This window comes from Xenopus laevis, chromosome 4S (genome assembly GCF_017654675.1).
Source record: "Xenopus laevis strain J_2021 chromosome 4S, Xenopus_laevis_v10.1, whole genome shotgun sequence".
NCBI classification, from domain to species: Eukaryota; Metazoa; Chordata; class Amphibia; order Anura; family Pipidae; genus Xenopus; species Xenopus laevis.
In genome coordinates this window covers 93,518,928-93,544,709 of record NC_054378.1, presented here as the reverse complement: position 1 = coordinate 93,544,709, position 25,782 = coordinate 93,518,928, and the positions used below count along the sequence as shown (strand labels likewise).

Below are 25,782 nucleotides of genomic sequence, written 5' to 3'. Positions count from 1 at the left end.
CAGGGAGGGAGAAACAGAGACCAACTGCCTGCTTCAGTCTGAAGAGACGACTGATTGCAGGACTCTCCTGCCTAATAATACTTCGGCAAAAGAAAAGCGATAGAATTTTGTGAAGGTATGTATGGAAACCAATGCAGCAGCCTTGCATAGCTGATCAGCAGAGGAATTGTTCCTTCATGCCTCCGGGGGGCTCTTGCAGGCGGCTAAATATGCCTGACGGATCGTTTCTCTGATCCATCTCGAAATTGTAACCTTGGATGCCGCTGTCCCGACCCGAGGGCCTGAGGGAATCACAAACAATGAATCCGATTTTCGTATGGTAGAAGTTCTCTCTTTGTATGTAGATAATGCCCTGACAACGTAGAGAGAATGAAGACGAACCTCCTTGTCATTCTTTGGATCAGGGCAAAATGATGGTACGACAATAGGTTGATTGACGTGAAAGGCAGACACCACCTTGGGAAGGAAGGATGGCGCAGTTCGTAAAACTACCTTCTCTGAATGAAAAACCGTGAGTGAAGGTGCTATTGAGAGAGCACTCAGCTCAGAGACTCGCCTGGCCGAAGCAATAGCCATCTGAAAAACGACCTTCCATGTCAGAATGGTGAGGTTTACAGATTCAAGCGGCTCGAACGGTTGAACTTGCAGGGTCTCAGCACCAGGTTAAGATCCCATGCCGGGGCTGGTCTTGTGAATGGTGGAGCCACCTGTGCAGCACCCTGGAGAAACACTCGTATGCCGTCCTTTAGTGCTAATCTCTCCTGAAAAAGCACTGATAAGGTGGAGATCTGCACCTTTAGAGACGACAATTTCAGACCTCCCTCGAAACCTCTCTGCAAGAATAAGGAATTGAGAGAAATCCAACTGATCAAAGGGTGCTCCCCTGGAGTCACACCAGGATGCGTAGGCCTTCCATACTCGGTAGTATGCCCTGGCTGAGGATGGTTTTCTTGCCCTGATCATTATGTCGATCACAGTATCTGCAAAACCTTTACCTCTCAAGATGGAGGTCTCAATAGCCACGCCGTCAAGGATAGTAGACCTGGATTGTGATGCATTATGGGGCCCTCACGGAGTATGTCAGGGTGCTGAGGAAGATGGAACCAGTTTCCTGTCGACATCAATATGAGGTCCAAGACCCAGGCTTTCCTGGGCCAGAATGGGGCCAAAACGATCAGGCACAGATTCTCCTGACGAATCTGGTAGCATTGGAATGGGAGGAAAGATGTAGGCAAGCTGGAATCGCCATGGTATAGTCATGGCATCGATCCCCTCTGCCTGCGGGTCCCTGCATCTGGCAAAAAACCTTGGTGTCTTCCTGTTGAATCGTGAAGCCATGAGGTCGACCTCTGGCTGTCCCCACCTATGAACCACCATGTTGAATACTTCTGGGAGGAGCTCCCACTCTCCTGGATCTAGATGGTGCTGACTGAGGTAGTTTGCTTCCCAATTGAGAATGCCTGGAATGTGCACGGTGGAAATCTCTGTGACCCTTCTGCCCAAGATAGGATCCTCTCCACTTCTGACCATGCTTCGAGTTCCCCCTTGGCAATTTATATATGCGACTGCAGTCGCATTGTCTGTCTGCACCCGTATCGTGAGACCCGTTAGAAGGTCCTCCCAGTGTCGCAATGCTTGATAGATTGCTCAAAGTTCTAACACGTTTATGGTCAGTTTGGACTTCACGGGAGACCATTGTCCCTGGGCCGACCTTTGCTCGAACCTTGCCCCCCATCGGGAGAGGCTGGCGTTGGTGGTGAAAACTGTCCACTGTATTTCCCCCCACCGTCGGCCCCTGCCCAAATTTAGAGGGTTCATCCACCACTGCAGGGCCTGCAGAGTCTCTTGGTCCAATGTGATACTCTGATTTAGCGCAGAATGCACAATTGGAGAGGGCGCAAGTGAAACTGTGCAAATGGAACTGCTTCCATGGTTGAAACCATGAATCCCAGGCCTTGCATGGCACGGCGCACTGATGGAGCTCTGGTCTGTATGAGCTGTTGGGCAAGGCATCTCATTTTTCTCTGCTTCTCCTGAGGTAGAACTCTCTGGGAACATGTGTTCAGAATTAGTCCCAGAAACTGCATCACCTGTGTGGGAAATAGGAAGGATTGGTTCCTGTTGATCAACGACCCGAACTGTTCCAACTTCTTGTTGGTGATTGCCAGATGACTCTGGGCCTCCTCTAGAGACGCCACCTTCACTAGAATGTCGTCTAGGTATGGCGTGGTGGATATGACCTGAAGGCGCAGGACCACCGTCATTGCTGCCATGATCTTGGTGAATACCCGCGGAGCCGAAGATAGGCCGAAGGGAAGGGCCATGAACTGATAATGCTGTTGTAGAAAGGCGAACCTCAGGAATCTGTGATGTCCTGGCCAGATGGGCACATGCAAATATGCATCCTGGATGTCCAAGGAAATTCGTCTTTGCTCAGAGATCTTATAATGAATGGATGGTCTCCATACGGAACCGCCGATATTTGATGAACTTGTTCAGGGCCTTTAGATCCAAAACTGGGCAAAATGCCCCATCCTTTTTGCATACTATGAACAAGTTGGAATAGAAGCCCTGGAAGAGTTGGTCCTCTGGAACCGGAACGATGACCCCCGCTTGGAGTAGTCCTGAAACAACATTGAGGAAGGCTTCTTTTTTCGGGCTTCTTGGTGTGACTCTTGAGAGAAATAAACTAGCTGGTGGGCGAGATTGAAATTCGAGTTTGTATCCTTCTGCCACCAGTTTGTGAACCCAAGTGTCTGACACGTTGTCGAGCCACACCTCCCGGAACCGACGCAAGCGTCCCCCCACCACCTGATTCAGCACCGGAGGGTCTGTCCCGTCATTGGGATGAGGACTTGTCAGGGGTAGGTTTTTGTTGGTTCTTGCGAGGCTGCCATCCTTGTCAGTTCTTGTGCTGGAACCTGCTCTTGGAACGCGATGATGAGGGAGGTGATGATCATTTCAACAAGCTAAACCCTTGGCTTCGAAAAAACCTCCCACGTCTTTGACCGGTGTAGGATCGAGACTTGGGCTGAGGCAGCAAGGTGCTTTTCCCCCCGGTTGCCTGTGAGATCATTTTCTCCAGCTCGTCCCAAAATAAGCGCTTGCCCTTAAATGCCATGGACGTTAGGGCCTTCTTAGAGCTGAGATCGGCCGTCCAGTGTTTGAGCCATAGTGCTCTGCGTGCCGCCACTGCAGTTGCCGATGTTCTGCCCGACACCTGTAGGGAGTCAAGGAGCGCATCTCCCAGGAAGGTGTTAGCGTCCACCATCTGGGCAGCCAAGAATGATAATTCCGCCCGAGGAGCGTTGTCTTTGAGTCCGTCCAGCAGCTTCCGGGGTCCAATCCGCCATTGCCCTGCTGACCCATGCTGTGCAATTTCTGGTCTGAATGTAGAGCCCGCGGAAGTAAAAATTGAGCGTAAAAATCCCTCCAAGTGCTTGTCGGTGGGATCTTTGAAGGCTGCAGCGTCTGGAACAGGAAGTGCTGTATTCTTAGATAGACGCAAAACCGGGGCATCGATGGCTGGTGGAACCCACTTCTCGTGAGGTCCTTGGAAAAAGGATAAGAGCGCAAAAACCTGCGGGAGGGTTGAAACTTTTTCTCAGGAGAATCCCATTCCCCTTGGATGATCTCCCCCAGCTGATCGTGAAATGGGAACTCGGCACTTAAATGGGCCCAGGGCTCTCCCTCACTGAGCTCTGAGTCAGCTATGTCATTGGCTGATTCCCCTGATGATGTAGGCAGAGGAGCCTTTCTCTTGCTCGATGCCTTCCTGTGTTTAGCCTGAGGCTGGGCGGATAGTTGGGCAACAAACTTGTCCAAGGAAGTGGATAGGTTTGCAATTCCCCTAGCCAAGGATTGGGACAGTTGCAGTGCCCAAGGTGGGGAACTATCCCCCATAGTGCTAGGCTGGGAAGTTGTAGACCCTGCAGAGCCCCCGGCAGTAGTGAGAGCAGGGGTAGAGTCTCTAGGAGCTATAACCTCTGGAGCTATGTCGGGATTTAAATTCTCCCCTGACGCTGTGCAGGCTCTGCAGAAAGGGCCCTCCTGACCTTTAGCAAATTTGGCGTTGCACGAGGCACAGGCAAGGTAGGTTACAGAGGCAGAGGCCTTAGTCTTCCCTCCCCTGGGAAACATGTTCCCTGTAGCTGTGCCCTTAAGTTATCAATTAATTAATTAATTAATTAATTAATAGCACCTGACTTGTGCCCAAGAAGGATGGAGGAGACCTGGTGCTGCCACCCCGCCGAGAGGAGAAACCTTGTGGCTCCAATGCGCCTGTGAGGCTGCTTAGCCTTCCTTTAGGAGTGCTCTGGTTCCGCGCCTCACAGCAAGTTAAGCTGCAGAAAAGAACTTTCGGTAAGGAGCGCACCAATTGAGGCACCCGCCCCGGAAGCCGCATCAGAATGGCGCGAATTCCAGTACAGAAGAGACATCGCACAGGTCCCGTCCCTCCTGACGGAGGTAAAATTGTTCCGTTTGGGCAACTGGTGAAAAGGGGGCAGCTGCCGTGAGGGGAGGGAGCGCAATTATGCAGTCGGTAAAGTAAGCCAGTAGCCTACTTACCTGGATATTCCCTGCGATGTGTGGCCATCTACGGGGAAGCTAGCTCCCCCTCCGGAGCCTCTCTGTGTTGCCAATCTTTGGTCCTTGCCATGTAGGTGGAAACCAGATGGATTGGATGGTCGGCTTAGTATAAGGCTTACAAACCTCAGCAGAGGATCCCGCAATGGGGGCTAACCCTGGAGTACAGGAATGTTCCTGACTCCGGTCTCACCTCGCGTGTCAACGCTAGCAGTTGACCGTAGTCAATCCTTTCGTGGGCCCTACCTCCTTGGAAGCAAGACACTGAAATGTGGGCGTTAAGCATGAGGAGTATATAGGAGGGGGAAAGAGGAGTCCAGCTTTTTTGATCAGGGTCCTGCCTCCTGAAGGGAGGCACTTAACCCCGTGGTTCCTGTGTCCCCCGAGGCCGTAAAAGAATTATACATTTACTGCACATAATTAACAGGAGGGTAAAGGGGATATCTACATAGCCATTAGTACTTTACCCATATTTTTGAGTTCAGTGAAAAAGGCTTCTGCTAAAGCCAGTTTTGCCAAAAGTTTTTAAATAAGAAAAATCTTGTGTTGTATTATTTGCTTTTGTTCTTGAAGATAGAAAGTCCTGCACAATTGTTTTCGGATTATCTGTAAGCCAAAACCGTCACAACAAAGAGGTGATTGGAGTACTAACTCGGAAAATTACAGGGGAAGGTAATGATGGTAAAACCTAAACAACTCTCCATTGTTGCTTTACAATTAAACAAACAAAATGGGTTTCCTACCCAAAATAAAATTAGACATTAAAGAACAGAGATTCAGTTGGTTTTTTAGATATTGAAAAAGCAGTTCAACAATATGTAGCATAACACCTTATTTATAAAGAAACAAAGGTTACGCATTCTCAACAGAAGGAGGAATTGGAGGGCTCAGATTACCATCCCTATCGCCATTTTGTTCCCTGTGTCATTCTATGCTGGTTGATGTTAACAGTTTAAAAGAATAGCAGTTGATTTCCATGGCTATCCTTCAATACACTACACATTGAAAACAAAGCAAGCATCACACTACAGGAAGGCATAAGTACGTTAAGTGTGAACTGCATTCCAAATGGGTTAGCTGAAATTGCTTAAAAAGCTCAAATGAGTATTTACAGTTATGTTCAGCATAATAGCAGTGTGTTTATATAAGTGAATAAAGCTCAAAATCCTTATCATAGTTTTTATTTCCATACACACAAATGCATTAGGAATACTGTATATTCTATTTCAAATCAAAATATAAAGAAAACTTTATAACATTTTTGTTATTGCTTTAATAATTCACAGAATTATTGACCTCACTAATTGAACTCCACACTGCTATTATTTGGAACAAGCTATTTTGAACACATTTCAGTTAATGCCTTAGTAAATGATTCAATTACACAGAATCAGCAGCATGCATGTCATGACTGTTGGTTTTCTATTACTCTACTACACCTACTAGTAAAATATTTGCCACGTAGAAATATAAACAGTGACTGATCAGGTTAGTGGTCGGACTGCTATTATTCTGAACACAGCTATACTTACAGATTTAAGAGCTGTTTATTTGGCCCAATGCAGATTTTTACAACTCTTTACTCACCTGTAGTTCACGGAATTATTGCCAGTTGAAGCTTCATTTGCACCTTTTCCTGGGGATGCAGGGAGGACCGTTGCAGATTGCTTTGTCAAAGTGAGAAATGCAAAAAAAATAAATTATAAGGATATAGGCAATTAAAGTGGAAAAAAATGAATAAGATGGCAAATATAAGATAGCATCTAACCATGTACAATAAAACTGGTATTAAAGTACATTTTTCTTACACTAATACACTAGGTCTGGTATGGGATCTGTTATCTTCCATAGATTATATTAATCAAATAAATCAATTATTTCCCTTTTCTCTGCAATAATAAAACAGTAGCATGTACTTGATTCTAACTAAGGCATGTTTAAACCTTATTAGAGGCAAAAAATTCTACTAGGTTTATTTATTGATCTTTTAGTAGACAGGGTACGGTGATCCATGCAGTGTGCATTTTATTTATGCAACTGTGCTCTTGGCATGCAAGCTGTTTACATGTAGCTCATAAACCTGTTATGTATTTCTGTACACATTGCCAAAAACATTTTTAACTTGTAATGTTTTGACAAATGCATCAATGAACAGTAGTCCCCTATTCCACTGGCAAATTGTAGCAGATTCTTGTTTTTAATCATGCAAGGTTTACTGAAGAGTTTTTGTTTTACCTCTGGTCTTTTCTTAAGGTCTTCCTTTGCTGCACCAAAGCGTTTTGTCAGCCTTGCAATTTTAGCCTAAAGTAAAAAAAAAAAACAATAAAGATCATAACTGAAAGTAAAAGTGGCTGTAGACAAACAGATCTACTTGTCTAATAGGAAGCTAAAATCATCAGTTTATGAATGCTCTGAACAAATCACGGGCCCAACTTTATATTTGGGTAATGGTTAGTTTTACATTCTCAACCTGATAATTGAACAAGCCCTAGCTAGATATCGTTTCAATATGTAATAGTTTCGGCCCCCATATAAGTCCATGGGCTTCCGACTTAGACCAGAGAGTTTTAGCTGAAAGCATATATCTGCAAAAAGTCAAAACACACCCATACATGGACAGTCAAAGAAGGTCTAAAAGGATTTACAGGTGCATACCCCCTTGGAGACAATGGGCCTCTTGTGGCGTATGTTATTGGTATTCAAACTATGTGAATGACCTGCAGAGCACAGTAGGGATTCCACATAAGGCTGAGGTCCCAAGCATCACTCAGCAGCCCTCCTGTGTTTGAGATTTTGAACACGACCATTTGAGTACCAAGCAACTAGATGAATTCTTTGTTTCAGTTAAAGGAACAGTAAAATCAAAAAATGTAATTGTTTTAAAGTAATAAGTTGCCCTGCACTTATAAAACTGCTGTTTTTGCTTCAGAAACACTACTATGGTTTATATAAATAAGCTGCTGTGTAACAATGTGGACAGCCATTTAAAGGAGAAAAGGCTCAGTTTACACAGCAGATAGCTGATAAGCTCTGTAGAACATAATGGTGTTATATGTTATCCACTATTGAACCTGTGCCTTTTTTCAATTTCCGCCACTGCTACACAACAGCTTGTTTATATGAACTATAGTAGTGTTTCTGAAGCAAACAGAGCAGTTTTACCAGTGCAGGGCAACAGTACATGATTTTTTTTTTTTTTACTTTTTTTACTTTAAAACAATTTAATTTTTTGCTGTTACTGTTCCTTTAAGAAGCAGCAGGATCAGTGCAGCAAATGTGTTTAAATAGAATAATCGATGGCTGTGCAAAATTGATCTTTCAAAAATCCATGATTATGGTAATTGCAACATAACAAAATAAAACAATCAATAAAGCCTTACCTGTATTGCATACAAAATATTTTCATGTTTTTTGCATTCTATTTTCTCCACTCTGCTCTTAAGATCAGCTATGGTTTTCTCGAAGACTACACATTGCAAGGTGCTCAACTTCTCCTCAAGCATCTTCTGGATCACCTGCAGATAAATCATTCAGCTAATTCAGGGTTGACATTTTAAAAATATGTTTCTTTTTTCTGAGGGGATTTTTGTTTTGTCAGATTCAGCATACTTGCCACCAGCACAGTTATTATATGACATAATTCAAAAGGACTACATTTTATAAGCGATGTCCAGCAAAAGCACAGTAAACAGCCCTATTCATGTCATCTGATTATATTAAAGGGGAACTATCGTGAAAATTAAAATATAATATAATTTTCAGCATACTGAAATAATAAACTTTCTAAATGCAATCAATTAAAAATTTTGTATCATTTCTGAAATAATCAAGTTTCTCTTCACTATCCCTCTCTCAGCATCTGTTTCTCCTCATTCTGTCTTCATTCAGGAGTTGGGTGTCAGATGAATGATCCAATATATCTTATAGGGGGACTCCTTTTGCCTAGAAGATGTATTAGAGCTCACTATTAAGATCACCAGACATCATGTCTCTCTATAGAGGATTTGTGCAAAAGGCAGTTATTTTTTAAGATTTTGTTTGCACTGAATTCAGTTATCTGAATGAGCTTTCATACATCTTCTATATGGTACAGGTTAAATAGTGGATAACAGATAACGCCATTATGTTCTACAGAGCTTAACTGCTATCTGCTGTGTAACACAAGCCCTTTCTCCTTTGAATGGCTGCCCCCATTGTTACAATGCAGCTTATTTATATAAACAATAGTTGTGTTTCACAAAACTGCAATAAAATTTTGTTACCCATACGGTCACCTTACGCTGATGTTCTAATTCATTAAGATTCTCCAATTGATTACTGTACTTGTTTCATTGAAAAATGTAAATAAAAGATTTAAAAAAAAAAACAATAGTAATGTTTCTGTAGCAAACACAGCAGTTTAACCAGTGCAGGGCAACACTGTATTATATTTTTATTACTTTAAAACAATTTGATTTTTTGCTGTTACTGTTCCTTAACATTTAGAAATAATTTATCAATAATCTTCCAAAACAATATTTCTCAAAAGTAAAAGGCCTATGAATGCTATGATATTTGATCTCTGTAAATCAATTTTTTTCTAGAGTTTCTCTTGTTTTGTCTATGAAAATGTGGGCCACCTCAACACAAGTGGAGTTTGGATAACTCTGTAAAGGCTCTGCAGTAGTGGATTTATATGGACTAAAACAGAGCAATATAAAACGACTGACCAATGATTACCTTCAAAAAGCACTTACATTTTGTAATTTCTTGTTGAGATCATCTCCAGCTGTAATCTTCACTTGTAATTCAGCCTCATATTCTTCCCCTTCATAACGTCGTCGCTTTGAGCTCTCACTGTCGAGGTCCTCTGATTTAGAACGCTTTCGCCGAGAAACTTCACCTGGAGAAACTTCACCTGGAGAAACACAGAGCTAAGTTAATTTTGAGTAACCAATAGTAGTACTACAATTATAACCATATCATAAGCAAACTAAAACAAAATCATTTAGGGTCAGATTTATCTAAATGTGAGTTTAGAGCTTAATAAATAAAAATTCACCCATGTTTTATTCATTCCTATGGGTTTTTTAGAACCGTATCACCGTACAAATGGTGAGTTCTTATTCTAAAAATCCCATAGGAATGAATAAAATGTGACTGAGTTTTTATGTATTAAGTTCTAAACGAACATTTTGATAAATCTGGCCCTTAATGTGATACCAATCTCACAAATTGTTTTTTTTTTTGCCCAGTAATGTATTCTAGTAGCCTAAAAACACAAACCAAACTGTCAAAGCAACACTTCAAGCAGGAGATAACTAATTAAATTTTGGCCTGCTGAAATGCACTAGCCTATGAGCAAAATATAAAAAATCAGGCTACTAGGTGATTTTTGGCTAGATATCAGTATAACTAACTTAGTTACCTACACAGGCTAATAAGTCGCCAACTCAGTCTGGAAGGGCTGAAATAGAAATTTCTATAAGTTTGTACATGGCTTGGCATATATTGGTAGCTCTGACTTGCTGCAACATTACACCAAAAAAAAAAAATTTTCTCCCAAAAAAAGGTTTTTAAAAATTAAAAGCTCACCAGATTTCAGGACTTTTCCTGAAAATGGGAAAAAAATATTTTTTTTTAGATATTTTACAGCAAACCAGAGCACTTGCTGAAAACCCAAGAGAAATCAGGAATTCACACAACATGGATGGTAAGTGAAGGTAAGTAGTGCCAATTTAGCCTACAACACTGCATTTTAAACATTTTTAGCTAATTTGTTTATAAAAGTCCAGAAACTCAGCATATGACTGTCTATTTCAGTGGAATCTAAAGATCCCAACACTTGCAAGAGTGCTCCCATTCACTCTGAATAGAGTTTGCCTCTATCTTGCCAGCATTCTAATTTTTTCTTAAATAACCTCCCAGTCGAATAGTGACTATATTCAAATTATAAAAAATTCACATGAATTTGAAATTCGACCTTTGATAAATGGGCCTCCAAAGTCAACCTGTATGCTATTATACTCTTAGCATTACACAATCTCCACTGCAGCAGCAGTGAACATGTGCAGTATTTGATACAATGGTGCTATAGAACAGATACTATGAATGGCTTACTTTTCTCAGCCTGTGGTTCCTTCACACTTTCCTCTTTTTGTTCTTCATCTTTTTGTTCTTCCTTTTTTTCTGCAGATACTTCTGCAATGTCAACATCAGCATCTATAAGAAATAAAATATTAAAAACAATTTTATTCTATAGTAACTTTTTTTTAATGCTCTAAAGAGTTTACCAAGTTTCGTCACACACAGAAAAATCATCCAAGATTCAACTTTAACAGAGCCATCTATTATAAGTTTAAAAACTATATTATAGAAAACATTTTAGGCCATACATTAAAATAATATTTTAGGAGAAGTCAGTATGGTAAAGTGCATGAACATTGTAGATAACTGGAAAGAAAAATAATTTCACAAAAATCAGTTCAAAATCAAGTACAAAAAAAAAAACTACTGAAATAGATTAATCTGAGGTTAAGATTTCTGTAAATCATGTGGGTGCTTCAGCATGTAGTTCCACACAGATTGTACAGATGACAAACAAAATCCAATGCACAGTTCGATATTTAAAAAAAAGTAGATCATACTTCAACATAGTAAAGAATATGCTAGAAGTACTGAAAACCCATAGCTTAAGGGGCCCATTCATTAAGTTGGAGTGAAGGAATAGAAGAAAAAAAAACGTTGAATTTCGAAGTGTTTTTTTGGCTACTTCGACTACGACTTCGAATCGAAGGATTCGAACTAAAAATCGTTCGACTATTCGATAGTCTAAGTACTGTCTCTTTAAGAAAAAACTTCGACCCCCTAGTTCGCCATCTAAAAGCTACCGAACTCAATGTTAGCCTATGGGGAAGGTCCCCATAGGCTTGGCTTACTTTTTTTGGTTGAAGGATAATCCTTTGATCGTTGGATTAAAATCCTTCGAATCGTTTGATTCGAAGGACTTAATCGTTCGATCGAACGATTATTCCTTCGATCGAAGTATTTGCGCAAAATCCTTCGACTTCGATATTTGAAGTCGAAGGATTTTCATTCCCCAGTCGAATATCGAGGGTTAATTAACCCTTAATATTTGACCCTTGATGCATTTGCCCCTAAGTGTATATATAGCCTCTGCTACCATGCAGAACTTGTGTTCATGCAAGTTCAAAACTTTACAGGGATATCGTGCTAGGGAAACTTTTTTTTTTTTTTTTAACTTAGAAGAGCATACAGATTTTTTTATTTTTTTTTTAAATGTAAACATGAGGCAAGCCATATTCTTACTTTCCCAAGTAATCTCAACCTTGTGACTTGTGCCCTGAAAACCTCCAGTCTCTCTTTACTGCTGCTCTGCAAGATGGAGATCATGTATACAGATGAAAGTCATGCTCCTTTGCAGTGTAAAAGTTGGTATTGTGTTTCAGGATGTAAAGAACTCATTGGAAACTTTCCATTTAGCATGCAAGCAAAAACAATTTTCCTACTTTTAGTCCGTATCTAAACTGAAAACACAACACTCAAAATTATATTATAGATAAAGAGAAAAACCCCAAAGGGAAAAAAGCAATATACTATACCTTGAGGGGCTGATGTCTTTTCTACTGCTGGTGAAGAACGTTCATCACTAGGCTCTTCCTCATCAGAAAGAACAAGGAATGTTTCACTGGGAAGAGTCTCACTACTATCTTGTTTGCTTGGGGAGGTCTCCTCATTTCCTGTCTTTTCTTCTTCAGTATCTGCAACACTTTCAGAGTTCAAATCAGTATTTACAAAGTCCACAGGCTCATCTTCCACTGGTGCAAGCTTTTCAAGAATTGGAATGATTTCATCCGTTTCCATTGTGTCTGGACTTTCTAATCTAGCTCCTGTTTGTATTTCTAAAACAGATTTTTCTAGAGCAGATTCTTGGACAACTGAACATTTTTGCTCTTCAACTTTCATACTCTGGTCAATCTCCATACTGCTAGATATAGCCTCTTCAGCTGGCTGACTGTCATCAATTGGAGTTTCTAAACTTTCTAAATTCTCTTCTGAACAACCCCCTTCTTGTCCTATATCCATATCCTGTATGGCACCTTCCTCCTGTTGTCCATGTACTAGAGCATTGGTGCCCTCAGGAATATTGGCTGCATTCTCAGTTTCCCCCTCCGGTTTCATTTCCTGATGATTTACATTCTCTGTAGTTTCTTGTAGTTCTTCCTTTGACAGTTCTTTTGTTCCCTCTGCAACATCTGATTCTACACCTTGCTCGTCTGTAGAATCTTTTAGGTCATTACTTTCTTCTTCTTCTTCTTTTTGTAAAATTTTCTCTTGCTCCTCATGCTCTACGTCCATATTTTCTTCTGCCAGTGCCCTTCCATTAACATCACCTTTTACCTCTTCCTCTGGGATATCATCTTCTAACTCATGAATTCCATCCAAAACAATATGACTTTCCTCTTCCCCAGAATTGTTGACTTCAGATAATTTTTCGGATAATTCAATATTAGTGGTTGTCTTATCTAATGACTGTAAACTTGGAGTTTCTTCTTGTGCCACATCGGTACTGTTTTCTTCATGTTGTTCTGCACAGTTATCAGAAGCCACAGGTACCTTATCTTCACATGCCAACATATTGGTTTCATTGTCTTGACATACAGGACTCTCAGTAGAATGAAGTTCAATGTTCAGTTTTAAGTCTTTGGTTTGGTCAAGCTTCATTATACCTTCCTTGATGTCTGAAAGCTTGACAATCGAAACTTCATGAGACTCAGACTTGACATCTATCATGCCATTAAGTTCTTTTCTGTCATTCACAAAATCTGTCTCCGCAATTATATCAATATCCCCATTTTCATGATTTCCATTCAGTAGCTTCAACTCTGTTGGTTTTAGCAATTCCTCTTTTGCCTTGTGCACTGCGTCTAATTGTTGACGATCACTTGCTTTCATTGTTTTCCGAGCTTTGAAAACTTTTTTTTGAGGTTCTTCTGATGTATCCATCTTAAACCTTTAAATAAAGTGGCACACAGAACATCTTTACATTTGAATCCATTATATTAAAATCAATATAAAAAAGTCAAAATGCACAGACTATACTGCATTCTTTTTTTTTTTAAACTTAAATCACTCTGTCCATTTTAAGCTTTACCAACTCTAACTGAAGCTGTTTAAGTTAGCATGGCCTATTCTCAACAGACAGTATCTGACTCTCAAAAGCACCATATTATCTATATAATAATAAAAATCCTTGCACTCGTAACAAACATACATACAGTAAAAGGTGAAGCTCAATTTTGAATAATGAAAGAAAAATGTAATAAGTAACTTTCCAATATTCATTAAATATTTTCAGTGGTTTAAAGTTACTTGTAACTGAAATTGAAAGCAGCATCTGTCACTTCTTGCATTCATGGTTGTAAACGATGTAGCAGAAGTCAGCTCTCCTATAGCCAAGGCTCCAGTTTTCACAATACTCTGCATGCTTTGCCAGTATATTATCAGCTCATCTTTGCTACATTGTTTCAAAAGTCAGAACCACCAAATAGAGATCTGCTTCCAATAACAATTACAAAAAAACAATAAATTTATACTAGAAGGTTGCTTAGAAATACATTATATTTTTTCAGGCAACATTTTATTTTTGGGATGAAAAAAATACTTGATTGTGATACCAAATAATCAGTATATACAGAATTATAGGATCCTGAAATAATTGGTAAATCCTGGGGTTTTATCAAGAATGGGCAGTTGGCATGCCTATAATCTTACCAACAGCCTCACTGACCATTAGATTGTCGAGGGGGCACAGCAAGGTTGGAAAAGGTCGGAAATTTTAAAGTATAACAAACAAGGAAACATTGTGCTCACCACTAAATTTTAAAACCATTAGGCTGCTACTATAAAATGCCTTACCCTTTAAATAAAACAGGGATTGTTTGTCCATATATTGCAATATATTTAAACTGGCCAACTACGTCAAAGTCATCCCATATCTGGCCAGTCCTACGCTCAATTTTCAATTGATTCATTAAGGAAATTTTAAAGGCCTCAATATCTTCAAGCCTCAAGATCTTTCAACATCTCTGGATCTGCTGATATTCTGATACACATCAGTGTTGACTGGGCCTGGTGACAGGGTTTATTTAAGCATTTGAAAACAGTGGCTAAGCAAAGTATTTTAACACATTTGTTTAATTCAAAATACAATACTGTGGACAGAATAAACTGTTATAGCTCTGTGGTAATGTCCTTTTCTTCTAATCTAATTCTGCAAATATATGCAGTTTCTGCTTTGCTATTGCTTTTCTATTTGGTTGATTAAAATAGAGTTTAATGTAGAATGCAAGTTGTTGACTTACACAGATGTAAACTACTAACAACTGGATTAACAGCTTTCTGTTTCAAGTAACCCCTTACCAACAAGCTACTAACTACAGCACTGTAATTAACAGTAACAGTTTGTATTACACACATTTATATACCTTATGTAAGTATACTATAAAAAATTGGTGATGGTTGGAATATTATTAGGTTAAGTTTAATCAGCATTACAGATTAATTTTGGTAACCTTAAGAGAGATAAGAGCCTACAATATACAGGACAGTCTTGTAATAACATTATATAAGCTCTAAACAAATGCATGGTTTGAATATTAACATGAACAAAAACATAGAAACTGTGCTATCCAGACTATCTAAATATATTTAATCTGAATTAGTATCAAAAAAAATTTAGTTTCAGCACAAAGAAAAGAATGTAAAACGTAATATATTCGTTGACCGCTAGCTGGAATAGCTTATGGAGTGATTGAGCACTTGACAAGAAGTTTTGTTTTTTGCTATGACGTTTCAACTACGAATTATTAAATTTCACAGAACAGCCAATACTCGTTTTTATACAAACCATTTAAGCTAAAAATAAAATTCTAATTGCATACAATTCTCCTCACATGAACAACACTAGACACCAAATTTGTTAGGCTGGAGAAATATCTGGCACACTGGTTAATTAGAATATGATTATATACTATTTTTAGTGCTTAACATACACAAACGCATTTACTAACATTAAAAAAAAGATACTTTTATAATTTCTCTCTGTCTGAAGCTCTCACTGTATAATATATATATATATATATATATATATATATATATATATATATATATATATATATATATATATATATATATATATATATATATATATAAAAAAGCTGATAGCTCCAACAAATTTAAGGTTACACTGTAATTCCTGTAAACTCAACATTACCAAGAATCATGCATCCATCATGCACCTTAAATACCCCGTTCATTGTAGAAGCATAGCATACAAACCTTTTAAAGCAAAGGGCCCTGTGGCACATTGTTCAGATATCATGACCCTTGCCTGTACGGAAAAATTCCCAGTCATATCCACAAGAGTGCTCCCTGCAGCCACTACTGAACAAGAACGCAGGAGAGAAGCAGTCGACTAACTGAAGGCAAAATAGAGAGATTGCATGCAAAATGGGGACTTCTCACTCGGTGCAAGCCAATAACTTGCCTTTCTATTCTATGCTTTAAAACAACAAATCCTGCAGGCACTTGAGGATATATTATACAAAAAAGCTATTGGTCTAAGAGGGAAACAAAGTAGCGATGTCACTTTAAAATCATATAATAAAGCTCTAGATAGTTTGCTTTAGGAATTATATAATTACTAGACATTAAGCCCGTTAAATTAACGGGCGCTAGAACATATGTAGTCAAACATTCGCCAGAGACGGTCCGTGGGGCACATGCGCAGTAGCGCAGTAGCGCAATCCCACGGACGCAGGGACTGGACGCAGAGACACTTCAACTTTATTATATAGGATATAATTGCTTTAGGTTATAAATTTGATGGTATAGCCCAAATGAGGGTAAGGTCTGCCCCCAAATTAGCATACGTATGCATCAACTTAATGAAGACTGGTGAGTCTTCTATATAGTTTTCTTATACACACTTATATATAACAAGAATTATATGGCTAGATATCTGCAATATTTCCAGAACGGTTAGATTACAATGTCAGCATTGTAATAGACAAAATTCACGTAAAATACCATGAACATTTTTAACGCACTACTGATCTATATTTAGATCAGTAAAAAACCTATGAGCTGCTTACTTTAATAATATGCATTTTATAAGACTATATTATATAGATTATACACACATTTACTATGCTCGAGTGAAGGATTCGAAGTAAAAAAACTTTGAATTTCAAAGTTTTTTTTTTTTGGGTACTTCGACCATCGAATAGGCTACTACGACCTTCAACTACGACTTTGATTCTAACGATTCTACGTAAAAATTGTTAGACTATTTGACCATTCGATAGTCTAAGTACTGTCTCTTTAAAAAAAACTTCCCCATAAGTTTTCTAAGCTTTTTTTGATCGAAGGAAAATCCTTTGATTGATGGATTAAAATCCTTTGAATCCTTCGATCGAACGATTTTTCCTTCGATCTAAGTATTTGCGGTAAATCCTTCGACTTGAAGGATTTTACTTTAATTAACCCTCGATATTCGACCCTTGGTAAATGTGCCCCATAGTGTAATCTCATTTAGAAATACAAAACACTAAGTATAACTCAGAAGGTTCTACCATAGTACTCTTATGTCCCACAATTCTAAATTACTAGGTGGAACCAAGAGGCTCTAGACATCCCTTCAGCAAATTTGACATGTTTCAGTTTATAGAGTGGGTCACTGTATAGCAGCAAACAGGGAATATTAGCATAAGTTCCTGTGATAGGCTTAAACATGTCTGCTCATATGAGCTGCTCACAGAAACAACCAACCAGCTGTATGACAGCAGAAACTTGCCCAGCAACAAGGGAAGGCTCTGCTGGGAAGCTGTGTACACTGGTGCGATAAGGGCAATATAATTGTTTCTGACCATATTGTAAAATCTTCATATGGAGAATCTATTGAACAAAACAAAACAAAAATAAACCAAGAGAAAGACTCACAAACCATAGACTAAAAAAAAACAACAACCATTTCAACAGTTCTTTATCATGTATTCAATTTGTTACCATTCAGGCACAGATTCTAATACATCAATTTTTAAAATATTTGACTTAGTAGCAAAGTGTTATTATAACCCCTCCCATATTTTACAAGTGATTAACAGAAATTAAAGATTACTTTTTTTTTTTTGGATGCGTCTAATCCATAATACTTGGATTTGTCTGAATACTCCACAAATAATTCAGATTAATACAGACCCGTTATTTACATAAGCAGAAAAACTATTTAAAAAGAAAAAAAAACTATTGGAGAACTTGCAAATTACTGCAGTGTAGGAAAGTGAGCATACTTTCACTGTAACATTACACAGTGCCTAATCAAAGTAGTCATAATTACTTTAACTAAAGCTAAGAAACTGTATTTTTAGTAAAACTGTATGCTATAAACACAATGATCCAGCAGGTGGTGCTTTACTAACCTATATAAGCAGTGCTAAAATAAAAGCACCATAGAAAGTGGTATAACACACACATCCAAAAGGATTCAAAAAGCTCTTTTCTAACCTACTGTTAAGTTGTCACTGCCTACCCTGAGACTGAGCACTTAAAGGAAAACTATACCCCCCAAACAATGTAGGTCTCTATAAAAAGATATTGCATAAAACAGCTCATATGTAAAACCCTGCTTCATGTAAATAAACCATTTTCATATTAACATACTTTTCTAGTAGTATGTGCCATTGGGTAATCATAAATAGAAAATTGCCAATTTAAAAAATAAGGGCCACCGCCTGGGATCGTACGATTCACTGTGCACACAAACTATACATGTTAGGTCACATGAGCCAATTAACAGAGTTCTTTCTTTTGCTTTCACACTTCTTCCTGTTACAGTTAGAGCTGCAGTATTTCTGGTCAGGTGATCTCTGAGGCAGCACACTGACCATCACAAAATGGTGGCTCAAGGCAAGACATGTAAAAGGGCAAGATTTACTTAAATATATAGACCAGTTTGGTAAGATTCTTTAATATGCCACTTAACATGATCTGTTCATTTCGGGAGTATAGTTTTCCTTTAACATAAAATAAAGCTATATAAACAAAAACATTAAAAAAAATTCTCTCAAAAAATTGGCCAAATACCACACTGAAAACAGAATAGTAAACACAGGTTTAATGGCAAGACACCAAATGTAAAGTCTAATAGGGAAGTGATGTGTAAGCTATGCACACAGTATCCCTGAGTAACTTCTAGTATGTTAGCTGCACCATGTTTATACCAGACTTTGTGCTGCAGAATATGTCTCTAAATAAAGACTAGTGATGTGTTTTCCCAAACTATTCAGAACAGAAGTCAAACATATAGTAGCACATTTATCAAGGGTCAAATTTCACATTCATTGTAGTTCTTTTTAACATGAATCAATTTTACTCGAAGTTCGAATATTTGACTATTTAATAATAACATTGAATATGTAAAATTCTAACGAATTTTACTGATTAGAAATCTCTAATCGGATTAGAATCAAATTTGACCTTATACTTCAAAAGGTTTTAGGTGGCGAATAGTCACATTCAAATTCTTAAAGGGCCAGAGTATGCTAAATTTCGAAAATCTAATTTAGATTTTTTTTTTAAAAACCTCAAATCGAGTTTGGATAATTCCCTAGTCAAATTTGACAGTTTTAACCATAAAAAAAAATAAAATTTTCAATTTGACCCATGATAAATCTGCCCCATAATGTCCAACATTTCTATCCTACTTCTTTAGTTATGCTTTAGTTCTCCTTTAAGGTAAGATCAGTTTCTAATGTATAGTAGCAAACTAATCAATATAAAAAAAGAGCAGGCTCTGCAATGAATTTCCTCTGAATTCATATTACATGGTTTGTTGTTTAATTACATTATACGTGATGCAATCATATTAAAAGTATTTAAATAATGTTTCTATGCATCTATGTCCATATGATTTATGACTTTACTATAGGGTTGCCACCTTTGCCGGCGGCTAAATCCGAACACAGGGACAGGGCAGATAGCATTGGGGATGGGGCAGTTATGTTGGGGTTGTCTCGATGACATCAGAGATGGGCACAATGATGTCAATAGAGTTATGACGCTGGGGTGGAGAAATTGCACCACTTTCACTGACTGTATTTATGTCCAGTTTTTCAATGTTTTCAATTGGACAAAGTTTTGTATGGACAGTTTTTTGAAAATCTGTGATTTCCGGTCCAAAACCACATGGGTGGCAAATCTATCTATCTATATAAGACCAATCCTTTAGAATTACAGCTATGAGATCTATTATACAGAAATCCGTCATCCAGAAAGCTTTGAAATACAGCAATGCTAATTTAGAAAAATGATTTCTTATTTTTTATTGATTTGCTTTTTTTTGTAATACTAAGAAACTGCACTTGCTAATAACTAAGCCATGTTGAGGTGAGTAACTTAGTATTTAAATGTTTTGCATTTATTGGGCAGATTATTGTTTGAGTTTCACAAGACCAAAAATCAAACAGAACGTTGAGACCCAAACAGGCCTTATAAAAACCTAACAATTCGGGTCAAAACAGAACAGGTAGTGCAAATTGTGTGTGCTTCAACCAACTCTAAGAACCTTTGTGGGCAGGGTGCAACGCAGTCCTGAAGCCCTTGTCAGGGGCAAAATATACACTGAAACAAATACCGCTGCAGCACCTCTTTGTTGCAAAAGTAAAAAGATGTTTATTAGGTCAGAAAACAGGCAACGTTTCAGGCTTAATCTCGTCCTTTCTCAAGCCTGCCTGATGGTACAATACACAATATTTATCCCCACCTCAGTGGGAGTGCACCGTACCAGGACCCACCCCCAATCATACAAAAACCAATAGTGTGAAACCGAACAGGTAGCAACCCTACTTTACTAGTACAAATTCATACACATTTAAGACTCGACAATATGGAACTGTAGTAGATTGCAAATCTAAAGTTTCAATATAAAATGCTTTAGAAGAATGTGTGACTGAACAAAAATTTTAAATTGAATAACAATTTCAGTCACTTTTAAAACAGACATTCTTAGGCTAAAATAAGTTTGCTGTATGTCTGCCAGAATCTCTGGATAAAACAGAGCTTTTGGGTTCCAAGCAAAATCTTTACTGGTATTCCTGACAGGAACTCATAATGCTTGAACTAGAACTACTGTATATCACAGAGGTGACAATATAGTTCTATAGGCAACTCAGATTTACTTTAGTAATTATTACATTATCTTATTATTATTATTAAGGGTTTAAAGTTTCCCATACCTACCAAACCCATGTACATGATAGCTACTGCTTGGTTGCCATGGGTTACTAGACAAGTAGCAAACATCAGAACGTTTACTACTATCTTTTAGAAAAATCCTAACCACTGATGTTTAAGGAAATAGTAACTGACAGGATAATGAAGGATTATGATTATATGGTGTGTCTGGACCTAAGTGGCAAACTCCCAATATTTCAGACAATATAATAATGGTCTTTGCTGAAAGGTGCAAGTAGTAAGAGAATTTGATTTTCTGCTTGGGCAAAGTGTCAAGTTTAAATAAATGACTTTTAGTCCCTGAGAGAACACGATTGGAAAGTTACTTAGAGAACCTATAATTTTATTTATATGTGTGTATAGAAGTCAGAAAGTACCTGCACTCATACACCAATCCAATATTGGGTGCTAGGTCAAATTATGATGTATAGTATGTAAAATGGACCAGCACTCCCGTTATTTTCCATATATTATATATTTATATATATATATATATTATATATATATATATATATATATATATATATATATATATATATATATATATATATATATATATATTTATATATATTATATATATATATATATATATATATATATATATATATATATATATATATATATATATATATATATATATATATATATATATATATATACATATATACACACACATATATACATATATACACACACACACACATATACATATATATACATACACATACATATATAGACAAACACACACACAGTATATATATTATATACATACATACATACATACATACATACATACATACATACAATCAAAAAATTCTACCGCTCTTATATGAATTCTCATTTAACTTTATGAAGCCACAATTTTAAGTGGTCAATAAATCGGTTTTATAGATTGTTGTGGAGGCAAAACAGGCAACTTGCACTATAGAACAATATGAAAATGATTGCTAAACAACTATAAATGTAACAGCTAGTGTGTCTTCCAAATGTGTATTATTGGGAGCTGCCATACTGCACTTATTGAAAACAAAACAAAAAAAACCCATGATAAGTTATCCTAGTGTCCAAGAGCAACTTTCATGCATTGACTTACAAATAAGCAAGACATCTGCATATTGGCTAATGAGGTGGAGCATCAATCAAAGCAGTAATACGGGTAGACCTACTTCCTACAGTAATAGTCAGAATACTACTTCTTGCTTTGCAGCTCTCTTGGTTTCCACTGACTGGTTACCCTGGTTACCAAGCAGTAACCAATCATAGACTTGAGGGGGGGCACATGGATCATAACTGTTTTTTAATCTGAGCTGAATGCTGAGGATCAATTGCAAACTCACTGAACAGAAATGTACCATGTGCCCCCCCCCCCTTCAAGTCACTGACTAGCTCAGAATTAGAGAGCGGAAAAGCAGGAAGTAGTGTTCTGGCTATTATGTTACACATCCAGTCACTCCAGCCTTTATACATTACATTTTTGGCAAACTAAATATATTAGAAACATTTTTTATTTCGCACTGTATCTATTTACACAGTTTTTATTTTCACACTGAACTGTTCCTTGAAGTCATTTTGCATACCACAATATACATATAAATCATATCCACTGATTTTGTGAATTAAAAAAAAAAAATTAACGAAATTAACTTGTACAATGACAACATGTAAACCCAAAATTGATTTGCTTATACTGATAGGAGCACTGTGCTATGAGGATTTTTTGCCACTTTGGGCAGTGTACCATTCAGTTGCTGGAAATGCTATAGGGCCTTCTTGGGGGCCTCTAACCACAATTCTTTTGTTGTTTAAAATGACAAAGTTTAGACTTGTTCTTTGTCCACCACTGAACTGAATACGTCTCAAGCAAATGCCCAGACTCAGGATTGGTTTTCCAGGGTTATTGGCCTCAAAGACACATACGATCAACAATGTTTTCCTTAGTAAGCATATATAATTGCAGTCAACATGTGGTGGTGCTGTAACAAGTACCCTGCGGTAGGCATACAATTTTCGGTTTCAGACTAAGATGTCAGAATTACATACTACAGTGCTTTCAGAGTTACAAAAGGCTTTGTCCCATATCTTTAAGCCACATTCTACATAAATTAGACTTTTGTAAGCCATGAATAATAAATGCCTTTTTTTCTGGCCCAAAAGTGAAGCAGAAAATGAAACCAAGTGAACTGAAAAAATGGTTTTGGAAATCATTAGAGACAAGATAAATCACTGGCTTAAGAAATGCTAGTCGTTCGTTGTATAGCAACATCGTGTGGCAGGATCCCAATTTAGGAAATGGCTTCAGTAATTAAAATCTTAATTACTGGTATTTACCAGTACTGTACACTTTTTTTTTTTTAATTTTAAAAAGTACTTTTAGATAACTCAATAATGAGATAAAGCAGTAGTGAGAAACAATATAATTTTATAGTGTAACATGAAAAAGATCACTTTTTAAGCTAAAAAGATAGACTATATCAGGTATCTGTTGGAGCAGTAACAGTTCCCAACCACAAATTCTACGGTGGTTTAAAAAATTAGAAATTACACAAAATTATCACATTGAAATCTACACACAGCTAAATTATTGTTTATATCTTGCATTAATATATCAGCACAAATAGAAAATTCCCATATCAAAGCATCACAATGCTGAGGTCAATATGCTGTGAAGAACTCCTTGTACTGTTTTACAAACACAGCAGAATTACTGTTGCTAACCTCTTACTATCTGAGACCACCATTTCAACAAAAAAGTGTTACTTACTATTAACTAAAATATTTGATTGTGAAAGCTGTAACAAAGTTGTGAATTTGAATGAAAATGTATATGAGAAATACATATTGTTATAAAATTATCAAACTTCTGTCCTGATCATGATACTGTAAATTATACATAGTAAATAGTATAGGTTATGACTACAAGGTAAAACTGGTCAGATTGTTAGACCAACAAAAATGCACAATATCTATTATTTATCAAATTCAACTTTGTCATCTCAGCAGTATATGAATACACAGTGAGACGAGACAACATGGCTCCAGCTAGTACAGATATCAGAGTGTCTCTGAGGTAGTCTAGGTGTGTAAAGAAAAGTTCAGGTGTGTCTGGAATGTAGCGGAAAGGCAGGCAGTGAGTTACGGATTCTGATCGCTTGTGGGAAAAAAAGCTTTCGTGCAGTCTGGTTGATGGGGCTTTAATATCTTGCGAGAGCGTCTGCCGGATGGGAGCAGCCGTGTGAGGGGTGTGTGGAGTCCAATGCAATGTAGGAGGCCATTCTTGCACAGCGCTTGTGGAAGATGTCCTGCAGTGATGGAAGAGCCGCTCCCATGATGTTGCCAGCTGCTCTGACAGCCCGCTGTAGACTTTTCCAGTCAACAGCGCTGGCACTACTGTACCAGACAGAGATGCAGCGCGTCAGGAGGCTCTCTATGGTGCCCCTGTAGAACACGATGAGGGTTGGCTGGAAGGGAGAAGGTTGGCCCGTTTCAGTCGTCTCAGGAAGTGAAGACGCTGCTGAGCCTTTTTGGTGATGGAGGCGGTGTTGGTGGTCCAGATGTGTTCATCTGAGATGTGGACTCCCAGGAATTTGATGTTCTTTACCAATTCTACCGTGGAGCTGTTGATGCTGAGTGGTATGTGAGCATGGCGAGTTCTCCTGAAGTCGACGATCATCTCTTTTTGTTTTATCCACATTCAGTGACAGGTTGTTCTCACTGCACCAGACTGCCAGCTGCTGAACCTCATCTCTGTACTCTGACTCGTCGTTGTGGCTGATGAGCCCCACCAGTGTCGTGCTTTGTATTCTCGAAAAACGGTCCGCACACACCAATGTTGCAGTCGGGGATAGTGCCCCTTTTATTAATGCCACCAACAATAAATATTCAACGTTTCGGGGGGACACAGCCTCCCTTCTTCAGTGTCGTGTCATCGGCGAACTTGATGATGTGGTTAGAGCTGCGTCTAGCTGTGTAGTCATGTGTCAGCAATGTGTACAACAACAGGCTGAGAACACATCCTTGAGGAGCTCCTGTGCTCAATTTGATGGTGCTGGAAACGTTGTCGCCGATACGAACAGACTGAGGCCTCTCTGACAGAAAGTCCCAAATTCAGTTGCACAAAGAGGTGCTCAATTCCAGATTGCTCAGTTTCCCACTCAGCTTTTGAGGGAGGATGGTATTGAATGCTGAGCTAAAGTTTATGAACAGCATTCTCACATAACTGTCTTTCCTGTCCAGATGAGTTAGCGAGAGGTGGAGTACAGAGGATATGGCATCCTCAGTTGACCTGTTTGGCCTGTATGCAAATTCTAGTGGGTCCAGTGAGCAGGGGAGGGTGCTCTTGATGTGTGCCATCACAAGTCTCTCAAAGTATTTCATGATGACCAGGTTAGTGCAACAGGGCGGTAGTCATTCAGGCAGGTTACTGAAGATTTCTTTGGCACTGGAATGATGGTGGTGGACTTGAAGCATGTGGGGATGATCATCTGGCTTAGCGATGTGTGGAAGATGTCAGTAAAGACGTCTGCCAGTTGATCAGCACAGTCTCTGAGCACACGACCAGGAATGTTGTCTGGTCCGGCAGCCTTTCGTGGATTTACCTTGGTTAAGGTTCGCCTCACGTCGGCTGTGGGTAGACAGATGACTTGGTCGGTGAAAGGAGGCGTGGCTTTCCTCACAGGTTCTTTGTTTAGCGCGTCGAACCGTGGGTAGAACTTGTTCAGTTCCTCCGCGCAGGCTTGTGCTGTGTGACAGCCTGAATGCCTTGCCATAAGTTGCATGAGTGAAATAAAATTTTATACCCACTCATCTGCAAATTTGAAATGAAACTTTCATGGCCCTAGTATAATCAAATTTTGCAGTTGATTCCATTACACAGAGCATTCAAGCCCAATAGTCAGTTGGGTT

The 25,782-nt window shown here is 38.5% G+C and overlaps 1 protein-coding gene across 6 annotated transcripts in view; it reads right to left on the bottom strand.

Moving 5' to 3' along the window:
* atf7ip.S (activating transcription factor 7 interacting protein S homeolog) overlaps positions 1-25,782 on the bottom strand; it is a 71,246-nt gene that overhangs the window by 9,357 nt on the left and 36,107 nt on the right. For 4 of the 6 annotated variants that reach the window (XM_041561581.1, XM_041561580.1, XM_041561577.1 and 1 more), the window contains 6 exons: positions 12,189-13,600; positions 10,683-10,788; positions 9,324-9,495; positions 7,968-8,102; positions 6,823-6,888; positions 6,175-6,254 (listed from right to left, as the gene is read on the bottom strand). In XM_041561581.1, coding sequence (XP_041417515.1) covers positions 6,175-6,254; positions 6,823-6,888; positions 7,968-8,102; positions 9,324-9,495; positions 10,683-10,788; positions 12,189-13,593 — 1,964 coding nt within the window. In that variant the 5' untranslated portion in view covers positions 13,594-13,600. Of the gene's footprint in view, positions 1-6,174; positions 6,255-6,822; positions 6,889-7,967; positions 8,103-9,323; positions 9,496-10,682; positions 10,789-12,188; positions 13,601-15,927; positions 16,116-25,782 lie in introns of those variants that run through there. The other 2 variants (XM_041561578.1, XM_018261120.2) reach the window with 2 other exon arrangements.